This window comes from Erythrolamprus reginae, chromosome 3 (genome assembly GCF_031021105.1).
Source record: "Erythrolamprus reginae isolate rEryReg1 chromosome 3, rEryReg1.hap1, whole genome shotgun sequence".
NCBI lineage: Eukaryota > Metazoa > Chordata > Lepidosauria > Squamata > Dipsadidae > Erythrolamprus > Erythrolamprus reginae.
The window spans coordinates 140597235-140618079 of record NC_091952.1 but is presented as its reverse complement, the minus strand read 5'-3'; the positions used below and the strand labels follow the sequence as shown (position 1 = coordinate 140618079).

At 38.5% G+C, this 20845-nt stretch overlaps 1 protein-coding gene across 8 annotated transcripts in view; it reads right to left on the bottom strand.

Annotated features, from left to right (window-relative positions):
* PDE4DIP (phosphodiesterase 4D interacting protein) overlaps positions 1-20845 on the bottom strand; it is a 490445-nt gene that overhangs the window by 313899 nt on the left and 155701 nt on the right. For 2 of the 8 annotated variants that reach the window (XM_070746854.1, XM_070746856.1), the window contains 3 exons: positions 13394-13513; positions 11695-11814; positions 1974-2066 (listed from right to left, as the gene is read on the bottom strand). In XM_070746854.1, coding sequence (XP_070602955.1) covers positions 1974-2066; positions 11695-11814; positions 13394-13513 — 333 coding nt within the window. Of the gene's footprint in view, positions 1-1973; positions 2067-11694; positions 11815-13393; positions 13514-16787; positions 16866-18065; positions 19475-20845 lie in introns of those variants that run through there. The other 6 variants (XM_070746855.1, XM_070746857.1, XM_070746858.1 and 3 more) reach the window with 5 other exon arrangements.

Sequence of the window (20845 nt, the reverse complement as noted above, 5' to 3'; positions counted from 1 at the left end):
GGCTCGCGGGCCGCATGCGGCCCACTGAGGCCATTTATCCGCCCCGCAGATGAGTGACAGGAGCACAGGATGCGTCCGCATCCTCTGCTCCTGGCCACTGTTCCCTCTAGCCTGTGCGGTCAAACGCCGCGCGGTAGATCCAGCGCCGTTTCTCCTGCCCAACAGCTGATCCGCTGTCGGCCGGGAGAAACCCCTGTGGGCTCTGAGCCCCGCCCGGCTTCTCCGACTGTATCCGGGGATCACGCCAATGTTCCCTGTAAGGCGTGCGGCACTGCACACAAAAACAACCCCCTGCGCAGTTTTTTCCAAGGCCGCACTGGGGAGCTGAGCATCGGAGTTGGGGCAGGGAACAGCAAGGAAAGTGCAGGGAAGTCTTGCACCAGCGAAGGTTCTTGTACGCCTGTGTGTGAGCTCTCCGTTCCACTGCCAGCCTGCCATGAACCTGGGGAGGTGGGGAGGCTGAACACTCCGCCGCAAACTTCAAAGAGGCTCGGCACTGGCCTATCTGTGGCGGGTGGTGCCGGAGGTGGCAGCGGCTCCCTCTCCTTCCCCACCGCCTGTGTCTCTTGCTGGCGCCTCCCACCAAGGCGGTGTTTGCGCCCAGAGGAAGTGAGTCTCTGTGCCGGCTCGCTGAGGCACCTCCGTATCCGAAGCCGGAGTCTCTTGCTGAAGCCTCCCACCAAGGCGGTGCTTGCGCCCAGAGGAAGTGAGTCTCTGTGCCGGCTCGCTGAGGCACCTCCGTATCCGAAGCTGGAGTGACAGTGGCGAGAATGTCCCCCTCGATCTCATCTCACCCGAGGTAAAGGAAGGCCTGCCTAAAGCCGAGCTGGGCACAAAACACACACATACACGCACACACCCTCCTCCTCCTCTTTGAGTTAGTAACTAATATCAATCATCAAAAAAGTTGCAAAAGTTTTTTTCCTAATATTGTCATCCAGGTACATACTTTTCTTTTAATTAAATTCCCTCCTTAATGTACCACCAAAAAGTACAACACCAATTATATTTCTAACTTATTAACCATTAGGCCAAAGTGCTTCCTTCTTTCTTTATACATTTTTCTATAAACCAAGAAAACCTTGTATAGCCAATCAGATGTTAATAAAAGAAAATTAAAAACAAAACATAAACATATATGAATTTCAGACTTCTCCCCCCCCTCTAAATAGTACGTTCCCATTTTGTTTTTTACTTTAAAATAAGTTATGTGCAGTGTGCATAGGGATTTGCTCATAGTTTTTTTTATAGTTCCAGCCCTCCAACAGTCCGAGGGACAGTGAACTGGCCCCCTCTGTAAAAAGTTTGGGGAACCCTGCTCTAGCCAAACACATTTCTCCCTACCCTCCCTACTCTGTATGATGCAACCCATATATGCCTCAAACCCTTATACTGATTAATTAGGTCATAAACTAAGATGCTTGTTCATTTGTTTGTTTATATTTGTTTATATTTTTAGCTTCCCAACTCAGACACAGATGATTCTGGGTGGCTTACAACATCTTCTTAGCAGTTGTTTCATTTTCAAACACAATTCAACATTCTGAAGTCCTGAAGTATTCGTAGACTAGAAATCTATCAATTTCTTTCTGCTGCAGATTTTCAACTGTAGATAGCAGATCACTATTGTAGTCTTCTACCTGCTCATCTTAATTATTAGCTATAAGCAGGTAAAGAATTACTCCAAAGTACTCAATTATTTAAACTTCTTCATTGAGAAAAGAATGATCTTTGCATCTTATAACATACTACTGTATCATCAGTATTAATACTAGAAATGTTTTAGCTGACATATTTTAGATATTTTAAATTTAATGGGAAACATTTTTAGTATACATTACAGTATATCTTTAGCATTCATGTTAGGATTGATCATCTTGTAAAATTCAAAAAAAATAATATAAACCCAAATTTTTGGAGAGATATAAACAAAAAACATTAATTTGTAAAGAAAATTCAAATAAAAGCCATACCTGTATTTGCCCAAGCTGTTTCTTATGTATCATCTCTTGCAGTTTAACTATTTTCTCATTTTGGTTATGAATTACATGATTTAGTTCTTCACACTGCAGGAAACATGATCCAGGAATTTGAAATCAGAAAGTAAAACAGAAACAGGAGAAAAACCCAAACAGTTGAAGGTAAAAGAAGGGATTTTTTAATCTATATGGCCATGTGATAAAGCAAAACAAAATTTAGAGTATGATTCATATTTTAATACAAAAAAAATTGAAAATGGAGATAAAAATAAAATCAGAACTTTTCCTTTCTTTTTTTCATTTTTTCCTAATGAAAAAAGAAATGGAAAAAAATTGGAACTTTGTTATTATATATATGTTGACAGCAGGACACTTCAATTCTTACTATGGACGAATGGTTGCAGAAGTTGATGGAGTTGGCTGAAATGACAAAATTGATTACTTTGATTAAATAAAAGAATATAAGTACTTTTGCTTTCCATATGGAGATCACTTCTTAATTTCATGTTTGATGTGGAAAAGAATGAAAGTTTGATTTTGTGATTTACCAAGGAGATTAATAGATCTTTACAGAAATGGCTTGTTCATATTATTATGAAAAAGAAAAAAGTTTTGATTTGATGTTAATGACTTATTTTACTGTAATAGTCGCAAGTTAATACTTCTTGGGGAAAAGAGGGGCGGGGTCTGATGGCCGCAGCAGCGGGAGCCTTTCCTCTCTCTTTGAATGTCCCTGAATTCCCACTGCCCAGGGGTTCCGGTCGTTTTGGAACATACTAGATCCTTCCTGCACAGAATGTGATACAGAGGACACTGCCAGGGGCCTGGTAGGGGCCGGCATGCCCCACCAGGCAAACTGGCTTGGTTTTGCACCGGCTATAGTGAAGCCGGACAGGCAGCCATGCCTGAGCCGACACAGCTGCAGAGACAATGCGACGCCGGGATGTAAGCCGAATGGTGACATCTGGAAAGAGCTGGAGGAGTTACTTACAGAGAAAGGAAGGATTTGCAGCCGACAATGGTGAGTTGTGAGTGGCCGAAAGGGATTTTGAGGAAGCAGCTATCTTAGCAAGGCGGCCTATAGCGAAAGCTTCAGAAAGTAGCAAATTGCCCATGATTGGATTTCTAAGTTACCTAATTGTTTTTAAACTTGTCCCTTTGAATCGCGAACCTTAAATTCGTGTGGTGGAAGCTATATTTTCCTTTTTATTTATAAACAAAGAGGAACATTAAATACTGGAAGAGGATATTAAAAACCAGAAAGAGTTGGAAAATTTGTCATCTACCGCCATCGTGTGACCGGAGGAAATATAGCAGTTTGTTATTTGTCAAGGACTTTGTCATTGCAGTTTATAAATATACTCTATCAGTTTGATTTCCATATACATGTTTGGCTTTCACACTGGCTGGCTACGCAAAGGAGGATCAGCTATGGCATGGAAGGAAGAAAATATTCAAGATGGAATTGACTGGGGAAGATCTGCGCATGCGTCGCTCTAGATAGACGCACCGAGAGAAAGCTCCCTCAAGTGAAGAAGGAAAAGTAAAAGTTAACTCTCGACAACCCTCTCTAGCTTGGTGAAAGTGGACTGAGAGGAAGCGAATTGAACAAGCTGTTGAAAACTTTATGAGAAGGAGTTAAAAGTTGAAGCAAGTAATAGTTTTTAACGTGTGTAAGTGGAGAAGCGAGAACAAAGGAAAGATGGCGTCTACTTCGGAGTTGGAAGGAAAGATGGATTCGTTGCTTAAAGCATTTGGTGACATGGGACAGCTGCTCCAAGATATGAAAAAGGAATTATCGATCGTTGGTGCTGGAATGGCAGACTTGAAAGAACAATCCAAAACACAAGATCAAAGAATTGGGAAACTGGAGGTGGGGAAGTCTCGCCAGGAACTCGCATCATTAACTTGGAGGACAGACAACGGAGGTCTAATCTTCGTCTGAGGGGTTTTCCCAAAGACTTTGCGGAGAGTAAACATCTTATTCAAGAAATCCTTCAGTGGTTCAATGAAAACAAGGTTAAATGTGACCTACAAGAATTTGAAAGAGCGCATTGGGCTTTTGGATCTCGGAACCGAGGGGATTCAAAAGACATTATTGTAAGGTTTGCCTCAGAAAGGAGAGCGGCAGAAATATTCAAAGAGTTGAAGCAGATTCTAAACTTACGCTACAAAGCTATTCCAATACGTGTTTTAAAAGATCTGTCTGCTGAAACCCTCAAGATGAGAAACCAGTTGAGAGAAGTGACCTCCCAACTTTATGAAAATGGAATTAGGTTTTCATGGCGTTATCCAGCTACAATATTTGTTTTTAAAGATTCCAAGGCTTTCCAGGCGAGATCGTTGGAAGAGGGAAGAAATTTGCTTTATCAGTTGGGGTTAAATCCGGATGGAGCGTCCCAGGCACAGACATCGAAAAACCGGCCAGAAGCAGCAGAGGGAGAGTTGTTTATGCTCCAACCGATCCGTGTAGCAGAACAAAGCAAGGCGGAGATCGCAGCACTCCAGAAGGAACTGGATTCTCTCCAGGAGAAAGAGAAGAGGGACGAGCCAAGGGTCACCCGCCAGAAGAAAAAATAATAAACTGAACTGAGCTGACTTGCTAATATGGTACTATGATTTTCAACTAACTAATCTCTTTCTTGTGTACTTTTTTTGGGGGGGGTTTCGCTAATTAATAAGGGGAGAGGAGGGACGGAGGGGGGAATCTTTTGATATGCTGTAAAATGGGGAGAAAGGGGGGGCTTTCTGGTGGAACGCAGATCCAGGGGTGCCTCTCGGTAACGAAAGTTTTTTTCGTTGCCTCCCCCGGGGGGGGGGGGTTAGGGAAGAGGCACTAGGGTGGGGATTCATGGTAACTAAAAAACATTTTTCCGGTAGGCTCTGTTTTGCAGGAGGGGGAAATGTATTTAAAATTATGTAAGTGGGTGATATAGGATTATTATCGTTGAATGTAAATGGTCTTTCATCACAGAAAAAACATTTTAGAATCATGAAGCTGGCTAGGGACAGTAAAGTTGATGTTTTACTTTTATCAGAAACCCATAAAGGAAGGGAAAAAACAGATAGATTAGTTACAAATAGTGAGTGGCAACAAGTTTATGAGTCGAGAGGGACAACTAAATCAAAAGGAGTCGCCATCTTGTTTAACCGAAGAGTGTACTTTCAATTAATTAATATTAAAAGGGACAAAGATGGCAGAATGTTATTTATTAAGGGGAAAATAAAAAACAAGTTAGTAACCTTAGCGGTAATTTATGCTCCTAATGTAAATGCAAAACAATTTATAATAAATGTAAAACGGAAACTAGATAATTTTGCGGAAGGTATAGTGATTTTAGCAGGCGATTTCAACTTGGAATTAACAGCAGGGAGGGGGGGAAAGAAAAAGTTACACTTAAATAAAATCAATATGACGGATTTACATGAAAACATAGTAAATAGAGACACCTTCTACTCTGCAAGACATAATAAATTTAGTTGTATTGATTATATGTTAATTAGTAAGACAGATGAGGCAAAGCTTAAGAAAGTAGAAGTGAAAAGTATCTGGTTATCAGACCACGCCCCTCTCTTAGCAGTGATTGAGATATAGGCTGGCAGGAAACAAAGAATTTGGAGATATAACCCTATGGTTTCAGCTAATGAGGAGAATAGAATTAAATTACAAAGGGAACTGAATGGATTCTTTTGTACTAATGCAACAGGTGAGATTAAACAAACAATAGTCTGGGATACACATAAGGCTGTAATGAGGGATAATTGTATTAGTACTGAAGCTTTTATTAGGAAATCCTGGGAAGCTAAAAGAAACAACTTATTAAGAGAAATAGATTTAATCCAAGAAACCTTAAAAATTACAAGAAATAGAGAAAGGAATTCACTATTATTACTTAAGAAAAAGAAATTACAATTACTTGATGAAGAAAGATGGAATAAAATGAAGATGATTACAGTGGTACCTCGAGATACGAGTTTAATTCGTTCCGGACCTGGGCTCTTAAGTCGAGCAGCTCTTATCTCGAATGACTTTTCCCCATAGGAATTAATGTAAATAATTTTAATTGGTTCCAGCCCTCAAAAAACTCACAAAGTTAGTCTAAATTATGCAGAAAGACATGTTTTTAATGAAGAAATGTACATGTACATATAAATGAATAATGAAGTTTCTTTCACTTAACTTGTAAACTTTCTTAAACTTTTAAATTTACATATGTTCAACTTCTCTGCCACCCAATCCTGTAGGACAGAGGTCCCCAACCCTTTTTGCACCAGGGACCGGCTTTAAGCGATCAAGAGAGGAATGGGTGAATGAATGGACGGAGGGTGGGAAGGAAGGAAGGAAAGAGGGAAGGGACAGGAACAGAGGAAGGAAGCAAGGAAACTTATGAAAGGGGAGAGTAAGAGAGGAATGAGTGAAGGGAGGGAGGGAAGAAGGTGGGAAGGAGAAAGAAAAGAAGAAATAGAGGAAGGGAAGGTAAAAGAGAGAAAGAAAAAGAGCAAGAAAGAAAGAAAGAAAGAAAGAAAGAAAGAAAGAAAGAAAGGGGGAAGGGACAGGAACAGAGGAAGGAAGCAAGGAAACTTATGAAAGGGGAGAGTAAGAGAGGAATGAGTGAAGGGAGGGAGGGAGGGAAGGAGGTGGGAAGGAGAAAGAAAAGAAGAAATAGAGGAAGGGAAGGTAAAAGAGAGAAAGAAAAAGAGCAAGAAAGAAAGCTGCAAGCACCCCCCCGAGCCCCCCAGGCCGGCTGCAACCTTTTAAAACACGCGCGCCGCTTCGCAGCTGTCTCCTGAAGCCGAACGCGGAAGTTAGCGTTTGGCTTCAGGAGACAGCTCCTTGGCGCTTGTATCTCGAATTTGGGCTTGTAAGTAGAACAAAAATATCTCTCCCCTCCCAGCTCTTATCTCGAGTTGCTCTTAAGTAGAGCAGCTCTTATGTCGGGGTTCCACTGTATAAAACATAGAATTAGGGGATGGGGTAATAAATCAATGAAGCAAATGGTACATTATCTGAAAAAAAGAAAAGAGAAATCCCACATCTCTGCTTTAAAAGATAAGGATGGTGTAATTAAACGTAGTAATGTAGAAATGGAAAAAATAATGAGAGATTTTTATGGGAACTTATACAAAAAAGAGTATGTTATTTCGCGAACCACAGAGGTTAAAAAGAAATTAAAGGAAGAGGATAGACAAATGCTAAATGCAAAAATTACAAGTTATTAAAGGGTTGAAAACTGCTAAAGCCCCAGGTCCAGACGGTTTTACTGCTGAATATTATAAAATGTATATGAATGAATTATTACCGCATATGGAAAAATTGTTTAACAATGTAATGGAGACTTTTGAAACTCCACAGACGTGGAAAATGTCAGAAATTATAACTATCCCAAAACCAGATCGTGATTTAACTGACCCGAGTTCTTATCGCCCCATCAGCTTATTAAATCAGGATTATAAAATATTTATGAAAATATTGGCAAACAGGGTGGAGAATATTTTACCAAAAGTAATTGGAGAAGATCAATATGGATTTGTTAAAGGAAGGAAGATTTATGAACCAATAAGGAATGTGGTCAATGTTTTACACCATGCTACCAATACCAAAAGAAAACTAAATATTCTAAAATTAGATGTCTATAAAGCTTTTGATAAAGTTAACCATGATTACCTATTTCAACTATGTAAAGATTTAAATATGGGAGATTCATTTTGCAGAATTATAGAAACAATATATAAGGATAATATAGCTCAAATCAGAGTAAATGGTAACAGAACAGAAATGATTAAAATTCAGAATGGAACTAAGCAGGGTTGCCCAGTATCCCCAATGTTATTTGCATTAGCAATTGAGACCTTAGCAAACAAAATTAGAAACGATAAGGAATGGAGAGGTTATCAAATAGGGAAATTTGAATTGAAATTAAATTTCTTTGCAGATGACACTATAGTGATGTCTGAAACCCCAATTGAAATGATGAAAAGAATAATGATATTGCTCCAGGAATTTAAAGATCAATCTGGACTTAAGGTTAATATAGAGAAATCAGAGATAGTATGTTTAAATACTGGCCCTAAAGAGCAAATCGAGATTCAAAAAATATCAGGATTGAAATTAGGTTGTAAAAAAATGAAATATTTGGGAATTTGGTTGTTCAAGAATCCAATAAAAATAGTGACGGCCAATTATAACCTAATATGGAAAAAAATCCAGAAGCAGATAAAAAATTGGAAGGGTAAAAAGTTAGGAAGAATTGCTAAGATTAGGGCCCTTAAGATGATGATAATACCAAAAATGATGTATTTGTTTCAGGTTCTACCGGGTAGTTTTCCTGAGGCAAAACTAAGAGAATGGGACAACAGATTAAATTTTTGGATTGAAGGAGACAAAAAACCTAGAATAAGGAAGCATTGGCAGTTTTCACAAGAGAAAGAGGGGGGTTGGGGCAGCCCGTGCCTAGTATTATATAGAAATGCATTTCAAACAGAAAGGTTAATGGAGCTACAGTTATGGAGGGGAAAGAAATGGGTAGAGTTAGAAAAGGAAATTAATAACATGAATAATAAAGAATTATTATTTAAAAATTGGAGTAGAACAGAAACTAGTAACTTAAGTGATCCTTTTAAAGCATGTTTAGAAATATGGCTTAAATGGCAGAGGAAAAGTGGAATAAGGGTATTCAGGCTATCAACGCTATATGTATTGAATATAGGGGATGATGTTAACTTAAGTAGAATTATCAAAGTATTAAATAGTAAAGGGATAACGAGAATTGAACAATTATATGAGAAAGATGGAAGAGTCAGTAGAACTCGATTGGAATGGTGGATTGGTAAACAGAAATGGTTGCAGATTAATGCAATAAGCACATATTTAAATAAAAGTGAGAATAAAGAAGCTTTCTTACGAGAAGAAAATTGCTTAGAAAAAATAATAAGAGAAAAGATAAATGAGAGTAAAGCACAAGCCGGTAATATATACAGAATGCTATTGCAGATGGAAGAGGAAGTAACAAAAAGTTTGACAAGATGCTGGCAAGATGATTTACAAATAGATGAAAGGGAAATGAAAGAAATAATAGAAAATATATATAAGATTAAAAATACGAGAGTTAGAGAGATGAGAAGGAAAATTTTACATAAATGGTACTATACACCAGTACAAATTGCACACTTCCAGGGGAAAGAGAAGGGTAAATGTTGGCATGGGTGCCAGGAAAAGGGAATTTTTATGCATATGCTCTGGGAGTGTGCAGAAATTCAGAAATTCTGGAATGTAGTGCAGAACGAAATTAATAAAATGTTAAACATTAACTGGATTATTACAAAAGAAATAGCAATTTTAATTAAATATAGGGAACTAGGAGAATTCAAGGAAATTAAAGCCGCAGCATTGGAAAGTGCCCAAGCGGTGATGGTATTAGGTTGGAAAGATTCTACAAAATGGACATTACAAAATTGGTACTGGTATATGGTGGACCACATACATTTTGAAATCATGGAAATAAGATTAAACAATTTCGATGAGAACAAATTGGAGAAGTTGATGGTGCGATGGAATAAGGTAAAAGATTATATGTTAAGTAGAATCTGTGATGTAAATATGAAAAATAAATTGCAATCACTCTTTTAGTAATACTTGATCAAGATAGAGCCAAGGAATAATAGATAAACAATTAAAAAAAATTTGAATCCTCTTGTATGGGTGGTGGGGGTGATTGGGGGGGTGTTGTTGTTAGGTGATGGGCACATGCACTGTGTTATATGTTTGTTTTATGTAAACTTTTAAAAATCAATAAAAAATTTATTAAAAAAAAAAGATGGAATTGACTGAACTGATTTGAATTGATTGGATTGCTTGATTTGACTGAAAACACATTGGACAATATAATTTGAAATTAAACATTTTAAAGAAAATTCAGAAGATAATAAAAGTTAACAGCACCACAAAGAAGAGGAAGAGCATTGAGGGTTTTTTCCCCACAAAGTTATAAATTATAAAAGGAAATGATTATGCATAATGAATTGGAATTATTAATATTTTAATTTTACTGGAGTTTATAATTGAAATATATATATATATATATCATACATATATATAAATAAATAAGAGATACAAAAAGGTTACAATGGAAGAACTGAACAAGGGGAGAAAATTTAAATGGTTATGAATGAGAAAATTGAAAGCAGTTATGATTGTGATTATTATGGATGAGATACTTGAAAATGGTTATGATTATTTCTGGATGATCATTATCCTCGATTTTTTTTCTTTCTGATTGATTGAATTATAAATTGATTATCTGATCTAGTGATAAATAAAATAGGAGGGGGGGAAAGAAAAGGGAAGAGGGATATAACATCATATAATATATAATTATATAATATAACACAAGTTATTATTATTAAAGGAGGACTAATATGAGATAATAATTAGTATTGATTATGTTAGGTATCACAGTGAAAAATAGATGGAGTAAGGAAAATTTAAATTGAATAGATTAGGGAAGATTATCACACTGAGTTCAATAGTGGAAGATATATAGAATTAGGGAAAATATATAGATTAGGGAAATTTATAGACTAGGGAAGATTACTGCACTGCAATTAGCAGTGAAAATAATTAGAATAGGGAAGATTATTGCATTGATATGACAGTGACACATAGATTAGGGAAGATAATTACACTGGGATTGGCAGTGAAACTTATAGATTAGGAAAGACTATTATATTAAGAACGGCAGTGGAAAACATGTAGATTAGGGAAGAATATTATTACACTGGGTTTTCTAATGGAAGAGACAGCGAAAGAGTTTGTGTGAAGGAAGCAAGGCGAACTGAGTGGTTGAAGAGGCCCTGAAAGGGTGCCTTAGGGAGCCTTATGGCCAATACACTTTGTCTTGATCTTATCCTTCTGTTGATGCAGCCTATGACTTAAACTCCTCAGCTCTGCCCTGCAAGAGATCCTCCACTCTCCCTGTAGTTTTACTGGCTTTCCAACGCTGCTCCAGACGTTTCATTACTCTGAGCTCCTCAGAGAACCAAGGAGATCTCCTGGGTCTACTGCCACGGAGAGGTCACAAAGGCCCCATTCGGTCTAGAGCCTCTGTTGTGGCTGTATTCCAGGCTGTTACTAGTCACTCTGCTGAATTGTGTATAAGCGAATCCGGTATTTCCCCAAGTGCACTCTGAAACCCTTCTGGGTCCATTAGGCACCTGGGGCGGAACCACCTAATCGGTTCCTCCCTGCAGAGGAGGATTGGAGCTGTAGCAGAAAATGATCCAACCATGGCAAGGGCAAGGTTGCAAGATTTGAGTTTGGCTTATCTAGAGAAAAAAAGGACTGGGGGCATGATAGCAGTATTCCACAACTGGCAGGCTATGACAAAGAAAAATGGGTCAACTTATTTTCCAAAACCACCGGAAGGCAAGACTACAGACAAAGGATGGAAGCTTATCAAAGATAGAAGCAATCTGAAATTAAGAAGAAACTTCCCAACAGTGAGGACAATTAACCAGTGAAACATCTTGCCTTCAGACAATGCGGGTGCTTCATCACTGGTGGTTTTTAAGAAAACACTGGACAGCCAACTGTCTGAAATGAAAGTCTCCTGCTTGAGCAAGAAGTTGGACTAGAAAGACCTTCAAGGTCCCTTCCAGCTCTATTCTATTCTAATTATATTTCTGTCAAATCTATATCAGTATTTAAAGAATTACAAACCTCATTTTCCTTGCTCTTTAACATCTCTTTCAATTTCTGGATTATGTGATCCTGTTTCTTGGATGCATGCTGGACAGATTTCAGTTCAAAATCCATTTCATTCACTTTGTCTCGGAGCTGCTGAATACCAAAAATGAATTAATATCACTAATTTAATTTTTATATTTATTTCTTATATTTAAGAAAAAGCAAACTAGCAGCAAATTGTCTTGCAACTATGAAGTATCATTAATATAACTAGATACAATAAAGCATGTAATTGCTTCACCAGGAAGCTATTGCCTTCTGCAAACACAGGATATATATACATATACATATATATTCATTCATTCATTCATTCATTGGAAAGTAAGAAGCAATCTACAAGAATATCCAGCTTGCTCTGTTGCCTACCGTTTCTTTTATTTCAATAGCCTCGCAAATACAGTATAAATTTTTCTTATACATTTTTCTATTAGGGGAATAAATAATTGAATAAAGGAAAATATTAACAGATTCATGTAACTAGGTAACTAATCTGGCATCAAAAACAGAAGTATGTTTTTCTTTTGAGAGCTCACAACAGATTTAAGTTCAAGAATGTAAAAGGTGACAAATGATTGTATTACTGTATAAGCAAGAATTTATTTTTTGTTCAATTCCTCTTCCATATCACCCAATAAATATTCCATTCCTCAACTAGTTAATTTGTCAGCCAGTATTTCAAAAGTATTTCAAATCAGAATGTCAACTGTCTAGTTGGTGAGTCCAAGAGTCTAAGTTGGCAATTAACAATTGAAACAGCTAAAAAACCATGCATGCCTTTCCTGGTCAGATCCTGATGATGTGCCATCTGATTAACAACCCCAGACCTGCCAGAAAAGTCAGGTCTTTATGGCTTTTTGGAAGGCCAGTAAGATGGAGGCAGTCCAGATCTCGGGACGTAACTGGTTCCAAAGAGACGAAGCAGCCAGAGGCCCTCTCCCGTGGGACCACCAGCTGACACTGTTTAGCTGATGGGACCCGGAGAAGACCATCCCTATGGGTCCTTATAGTTGCTGGGAGCTATGCGGTAGACTGTTGACATTTAACCAAAAACTTAGAACAGCTAAATTTTCACCAGAAACCCCATATACGGACTTTCAGATAATTTTGAATCACATTAATTTAAGGCATTGTCAATGTACCTTTTCAGCAGGCACAAAATATTACTATATGGATTAATAGTCAAAAATCATTTGTATTATTTTGGTATTACTGCTATATGAATGTATGACTTGGATCTTGATAATTTACGTATACCCCCCCCCCCCCAAAATAGCCATCCAACATTTGTAGCCATCCAACACCTCCAGTAGGAATTTTTTTTCTTCATGTTCAATTAAAATCAATTTCTTGTAGTTTAAACAGGTAAGTTCCCACAAAACAACTGAACAAGTCTATCGGCTACAATACCTCTGATTTTTCTTTTCAGGCCCTGTTGTGCCCACTATTCGTATCTTTGATTTGATCCTATTAAATTTTGTAGTGCTGAATTTTGCATAATATTTCAGCACAATATCATCTTCCTCCCTGTAATATATTTGCTTGTTTCCAACCTTGAAAGCCAAAACTACGTTAAGGTGTATTCTAGCCAGCACACTGATTGAAGATGTTATGTTTAGAAAGAATTTTATTGTTCCCAAAATAATTTTGAACATTTTTGAAATTAAAGAAATACCTTATTCATAGCATTTAAAGAGCTGTTTTTTTCCATATGTTTTCCGTCATTTAATACAGTTTCCTCTTCACTGAATGACATGTCGCAGTAAGTTAGCTGCTGATTAGACTCAAACATATTCTGAAGAGACAAAGAGAATAAGAAAAATAGCATATGTTGAGATATTTACCTTTCATTGTTACATCATTTCATGAAAACTGCTTGGAAGAGCCAAAGTGCAGCATTTATTTATTCATTAACAAAGCTCCATATTTTTTTAGTTGCTGAACTTGAGAGGGTTATTTAAAGCATCACCTTTTTTCTGGTTCATGAAGCTGAAACATTCTGCTTCTTTAATAAATAGCAGAGGAATAAATAGCAGAGGAATTACACAAGTTTGAAGGCAGATTTTGCAAATAATTTCAATATATAAAGTATACACACTCCCTAGGCAGAGCCATCTTTCACTAAAATATCTGCAATATCTTTCTATAAGAGAGAAGTAAAATTAGTTTGTTAATGGAATCAGCTTTTCCTCTAACATTTTAGCTACATTGTTAGCAATTTATTTATTTACAGTATTTTATTTATTTAATTGGACTTCTATGCTGCCCAATCCCAAAGGACATAGGCTAAGCCTATGAGGCAGTTCAGCTAAAACATTGTTATATTGAAAAGATGAGAATATCACATAAAAGTAATATGTATTTATTTGATTGTTTAATTATTTGTGTATGTATATATGTATGTACGTACGTACGCACGCACACACGTGCGTATGTACGTACATACATACATACATATATATATGTCAAATGTTTTTGGTTTTTTTGAGCTGTGACGTTCCTTCAATATACCAGGGTGATCCGACATTAAAAAAAAAAAAACATATATATATATCACATGTTTTTGCTGAATTTTTAAAATTAAGGGAGACTAGGATAGCACTATTTCAGCAAAAAAGGAACTGTGACGCTCCTTCAATATACCAGGGTGATCCGACAGAAAAAACACACATGTCACATGTTTTTTTTGCTGAATTTGAAAATTAAGGAAGACTAGGATAGATCCATTTCGGCCTTATTTTGGCCTCATCAGCTAGCCATACCCTCACTGGGACTTGAACCTGCAACCTTTGCCTTGTAAGGCAGAGAATTAACCTCTAAGCTACAGTATCCAATCCCTTCAGCTCTGCACCAGGGAAGGGTTACATATTTTTGTGTCGAATCACCCTGGTGTATTGAAGGAACATCACAGCTCCTTTTTTGCCTCTCGGCCCAACATTATATAAATAATTGTATTTTCTTTAACCTGTTTTATTCTAGAAATAAAGATTTTAGTTTAATTTGTTTTTATATGGTCATAAGATTAGCCTGCCTGCCTTTCTAATCTATCTGTTTGACCAGTGATTTTCTTAACCTATGTTTGAGCCCCCTTTCCGTACTTATGAAAATTTAAGAAACGTATCTTAGATATCAATACAGATAAAAAGTAGTAGTTTAAATCCAGTAAATCTTTGTAACATTTTTCATGATTTTAAGCATGAGTACAATCTTACTTATTGTGTTCAGCAGGATTTCTGTATACATGCTTAAGATTCTGCAATACATAATATAGAAAACAGCTTCTCTCCACAAATTCCAAAATTAATTGTAACTTTATGATTTTAATAGAATCAATTCCTGGAGATGTTGTAAGAAGATAATCATCAAAGCTCAAGTCTGTGTGTGATACTATCTCTGGAATTCCACCATGCAGTTAACTTAATTTAACTGAGTTTTGCAATGTGAAAAACTAGGAAAAAACAAAATTGCTGAAAGTACAATTGTCCTTTGAAAATCAACTACTATACTGTAGTTACAGGCATTCTTTTACTTTCTAAGGCAGTGTTTCCCAACCTTTTTTGAGCCGCGGCACATTATTCACATTTACAAAATCCTGGGGAACATTGGGGAGGGAGCTAAAAAAAGTTTGGACAAAAAACCCCTCTCTTCCTCCCTTTCGCTCTTTCTTTCCCTCTCTCTCTACATCCCTCTTTGTTTCTACCTTCTTTTTTTTGCTCTTTCTCTCTCTCTCCCTCCTTCCCTCCCTCTATGTCTTTCCCTCACCCTCCTTCCCCTCTTTCTCTCTCTCTTGCTTTATCTGTCTCTCTCTCTCTCGCTGTCTCTCTTTCTCTCTCCCCCTCTCCCTCTTTCTCTCTTTCTTGCTATCTCTCTTTTTGCTTTCTTTCTCTCTCCCCCTCTCTCCCTCTTTCTCTCTCTCCCTTTCTTGCTATCTTTCTTTCTCTCTTTCTCTTTTGCTTTCTCTCTCTCTCCCCCCTCTCTCCCTCCCTTGCTATCTCTCTCCCTCCCTTGTTATCTCTTTCTTTCTCTTGCTATCTCTTTCTCTCTCTTTTGCTTTCTCTTTCTCTCTCTCCCCCCTCCCTCTTTCTCTCTTTTGCTCTCTCTCTTCGCCCCCCCCTCTCTTTCTCTCTCTCCCTTTCTTGCTATCTCTTTCTCTCTCGTTATCTCTCTCTCTCTCATACACCACGCCACAGCAGCAGCATTGGGCAGTAGCCGTGGGGTGGCGGCAGGGTGGTCAGCTGTGAGGCGGAGCTCCGCAACGGAGGCACCGACGGTGGCGGCTGGACGTGTTGCTAGACGCCGTACATGCTGGCGTTGTGCTGGGCATGGGTGTGGGGCTGGAGCCTCCGTCCTGGCCCAGCCAGCAGGCAAGTGCCAGCCATGCAATGCCAGCATGTATGGCGTACAGCAACATGTCCAGCCGCCGCCGTCGGTGCCTGTCCTGGAGTTCTGGCTCACAGCTGACCACCCTGCTGCCGCCCAGCAGCTACTGCCCGGTGCTGCTACTGCCGCCGCCCTCCCGCCGGGCCCCAAAGCTCACCTGCTGCCGCCGCCAGAGAAGCTCCAGCCGGGCACGGCGCTGCAGCTGCTGGAAAACTTGGAAGGCGCAAAGAAGGAAGCTCAGCTTCCGGTCTCACAACTTTTTGCTCTTCGCACTCTCAGCAAAAAGTTGCGAGACCAGAAGCTGAGCTTCCTTCTTCGCGGCACACCTGACCATTTCTCGCGGCACACTGCTTGGGAAACACTGTTCTAAGGTAACAAGCCCTGGCAGCACAATAATTAGAATGGAGTATTGCAGGCTAATTTTGCCTGACAGGTTCAAAGTTGACTCACCCTTCCACATGTCCAAGGTTGGTAAAATGAGGTCCCAGAATGTTGGGGACAATATGCTGACATTGCAAACCACTTAGAGAGTACTGTAAAGCACTATAGGTTTAAGTGCTATTGCTAACTGAAATTAGCATTTATTGCTATATAATTATAGATGTAATAGATATATAAATATAAAGCCAGTTTGTTCTAATGATCAAGATATCGGGTTAGAAAATAAAAACAGTGAGGTTCGGTCTCACCATAGGCATGAAAGCTGACTGGGTGACTTTTGGCCAGTCAGTCTCTCTCAGCCCAACTTGCTTCATAGGGTGGTTGCTCTTGAAGGGAAAGTAGTAGTAGTCAAGAATATAATGCATGTTAGTCACCTTGAGTTGTGTTTAGAAATAATAGTCAGGATAAAAAATATTTTTTAAATGCTATTATTATAGCCACTTAACATACCAGTAACATTTATAAAATGTTAACAAAGTCAATGAAATTCATAATGCAGACTCCTTACACATGATATCTAGCATGCCAGTGAGGATAATCTGAAATAATAAGTTTTTATTACAATAACAATTCCCTTTTTAAAAAACCCACAGAAGACATGCCAATTTTTATATGAATATCCTAATCATGTCATAGCTAGCACAAATCTGGACCAATGAATTCAACTCAACAAGGACTTTTAAAAATATAACTCTTATTTCCCATGTAAGGCAGAAAATAACATTCATTTTAATCCTTTGCAAAGCAAACTTAACTGAAAGCTAAAAGAAAAAACTTCAAGTAAAAAAAGCAAAAAATTAACATGCAATTTTTAGAATCCAACAATAATGAGTGAAGAAACCAAGTGGTAAACTGTAGTGCAGTGTTTTTCAACCAGTGTGCCGCAGCACACTAGTGTGGCATGAGACATGGTCAGGTGTGCCGCGAAGCTCAGAGAAAGAAAGCAAGAAACAGAGAAAGAAAGAGAGAGAGAAAGCAAGAGAGAAAGCAAGAAAAAGAAAGCAAGAGAGAGAGAAAGCAAGAGAGAAAAAAGCCAGAGAGAGAGAAAGCAAGAGAAAGAGCAAGAGAGAGAGAGAACAAGAGAAAGAGAGAGAGAGAAAGAGAAAGAAAGCAAGAGAAAGAGAGGGAGGGAAGGAGAGAGAAAGACATAGAGGGAGGGAGGGATAAAGAGAGCAAAAAAGAGGAAGGAAGGAAGGAAGGAAGGAAGAGGGATGGAGAGACAGAGAAAGAAAGAGGAAGGGAGAGAAAGGGAGGGAGAAAGAAATAGAGAAGGGGAGGAAGAGAGAGAGAGAAATTATTTTGTCCAAACTTTTTTTAGCGCCCCCCCCCCCCCTCAATGTGCCCCAGGGTTTCGTAAATGTAAAAAATGTGCCATGGCTCAAAAAAGGTTGAAAATCACTGCTGTAGTGGATGAAGAAAGTTACCAGTAAACTACAGGTTGCATCGCAAGACAAAAGTGAATCCTAAGTTCACGATCACAATATTTGAGAATCTGAAAGACAGAATTGGAAGAAATAATCTTCTACCTCAGTTCGAAGTGGAACATAATCCATACATAAGTCTTCCCACAATTCCTGCAGGTCAGCCATCTCCAAGGCAAAAGCTAAAGCAAAGCCAGGTTGAGTTTTCAGTACATCTGAAAAGCCAGAAGAGTTGTTATCAAAGTTCGGGCAATAAGAACTTGATTTTATAGGAATAGGTATCTTGCTCCCTCTGGGACTCTGGACAGGCTTGCAGTCAAAAGCTTTCACCAAATTAAGGGCTACCTCTAACCTATTGCCCTGAAGCGACAAGCTTTGGGCTCCACAATCATTTATACAGTTGCACGTCGCGTTTCTCTTTGCTTCTGTGTCCGTTTCCTCCTCTTTTGGAGATAATGCATCAGAGATCGCGGTTGCATCCAAAGACTCTAGCGACAATTCGGGAGTTTCCCCTTCCACTCTTTCTTCCTCCAAAGGCGCCTTGACGCTTAGCAAGTCAGCAATTACTGGCTCACATATAAGTAACTCTTCACTACAAACGTTGGCAGAACACCTGGATGATCTATAGGAGAGATTTCTTGCCACTTTTCGTGGGATTTTGCAAATTGCTTCATAATCAGCCTCAGGAATGCGCAGCTCAGTACAACCCCGACACCGCCTAGGACGGCTTTCTGCAGCGTAGCACCCTTGTGGGTCTCCAACGCGTTCCTCTGGCTCTACCCAACATTCAAACCCTGAATAAGAGAAGTCTTCCTGTAGGAGAGTCGAGTAGCGCAGATCCGGCAGACTGGAGACATTCGTCGTCTGGTCTGTGGACTCGTCATTGTTCTTCCTGTATATTCCAGCGATACACAGCTTGAGGCGGTCTTTTTCTAGCATCAGCTTCTGCAACCGCTCAATTGATAGCGCTTCGATGCGCGCAATAACAGTATCAAAGCGATATATGCGCTCCAACATAAAGGCACACTTGCTGCAGATAAACTCGTTTTTGCCATCCCGTGAGATCTCTTTACCCAGAACGTGCGAGAGTAAAATCTGAAAATTCAATTTAGTTGCGGTGTGGAAGATCCAGCGCCTCTGATTGCCGCAAAGTTCCCGACCACAAATTCGACAGGATTCCCTCATTTCTTCAGGGTCCTCCCTTATCTTTTGTCTCTCTCAGTTGCTATTTCCCAGTTGGATTGGTTTTAGCTGACCTAAACATCACTAACTCAGATGGGAGGAGCCAAAAAAATTCCTTCCCCACAGAACTGCCTAGCTCAAAAATGTCTCTCCGTTCAACCTCATACACCTCTTCGCCCGAATCGGATGGTTGACCTACTGACGACTTCAGTATCCTAAAGCGCCTCCTTCCAACAAGCTACTAAATCTCCTCACCCCTTTTCTCCAGGCTGCCGCAAAGAATGAGAAAGACGCTGCGTTCCCCAAATCTTTTTAAATAGCAGTTCAGATTTCAAGATGGCCGCGACAATAGTAGCACACATTTTTCGCAAAGATTCTTGGGGAATGTAGTTTGCCAGCCTGCTAAGCGAATAAATAGTACAGTACATGCTAAAGATGCCGCATCATCTGCTCTCTTCCCTCCGGCTTCGAATCGCGCTTTTCTTTTATGTAAAAACGCATAGTTTCCCCGAAATCAAGGCATTGAAGGAATGTATTAAGCTACTTTCGTACAGAAATTTCCTTTACTGACTCTCAAACTATTTGATTTCCTGATTAAACATAAGCAAAGCTCTATAACCTCGTTTTAATTTAATTACTGTGTTGCTGTGTTGAATAAGTCCTATTAGTCCGAGATAAAGGGTCAAACACGAATAGGTAAACTGAATAGAAGATTGATCAAGTAAAAAAAGAATTGGGATGGTAGGACTATAAGAAGAATGTATTTTATTTATTAAATTTATATGCCTCCCATCTCTTGATTATGCTCACCGCAAGATGCTGATTTGGGAAGAGTGCAGCAAAAAGTAACAAAAACGGTGAGGGATTTGGATACTAAATTCTATGAGCAAAATAAAAATATAAGCATGTTAGGTTAGAGACGAAGACTAAGGGGAGATATGGTAGCAAATTTGTAATAGTTGAAGGATTACACAGGTCTACAAAAATATTTTTTTGTAATCATTGCAGTTAACCTTGTACTTTTCTGAATCCTTTTTTTGGTTCTGATTTCAAAAATCAGGTATGGTTTCCACAGAGTAGCATCATTATTGTAAGGTATAGGAAATATACATTAAAAACCCTGCTGTTCTGTTCAAAAAGATTATACACTTGTACTGTTCCCAGGTCTATTTGGCCTGGACTAAAAATGGTTTATTTTAGGTACTTAAATTTGGTCTTTTTGAAAACTCTTTTCGCTGGGATACTAATTTGAACTTTTCTGAACACAATGAAAGGAAAATTGAAATGAAAACATTAATGCTTATATTTTTATTTTGCTCATAAAAGCCCACCACCACCACCCTTTTTTGTGATTTTTTTTTCAATTTATAGATAGTTTAGCCTGCAAACTGCGTACAATTTTACTAAATTTGGTGTAGAATTACTAGTTTGAACATTTCTGAACATAATGATATGAATGGTGATGGTCCTTTTCTGAGCAAAATAAACAAATAAGCATCATTTTTTCAGTTCAATTTTCATATCATGTTCAGAAATGTTCAATGCATTATATCAATACCAAAGGGATTTTTTTTCTGAGATTTGGAGCCTAAAAAAAAATAAAAACTGAAGAAATTCTCAAAATCATGGGTGGGGGCTTTTCTGAGCAAAATAAACAAATAAACATCAATTTGTTCAGTTCAATTTTCATATCATTATGTTAT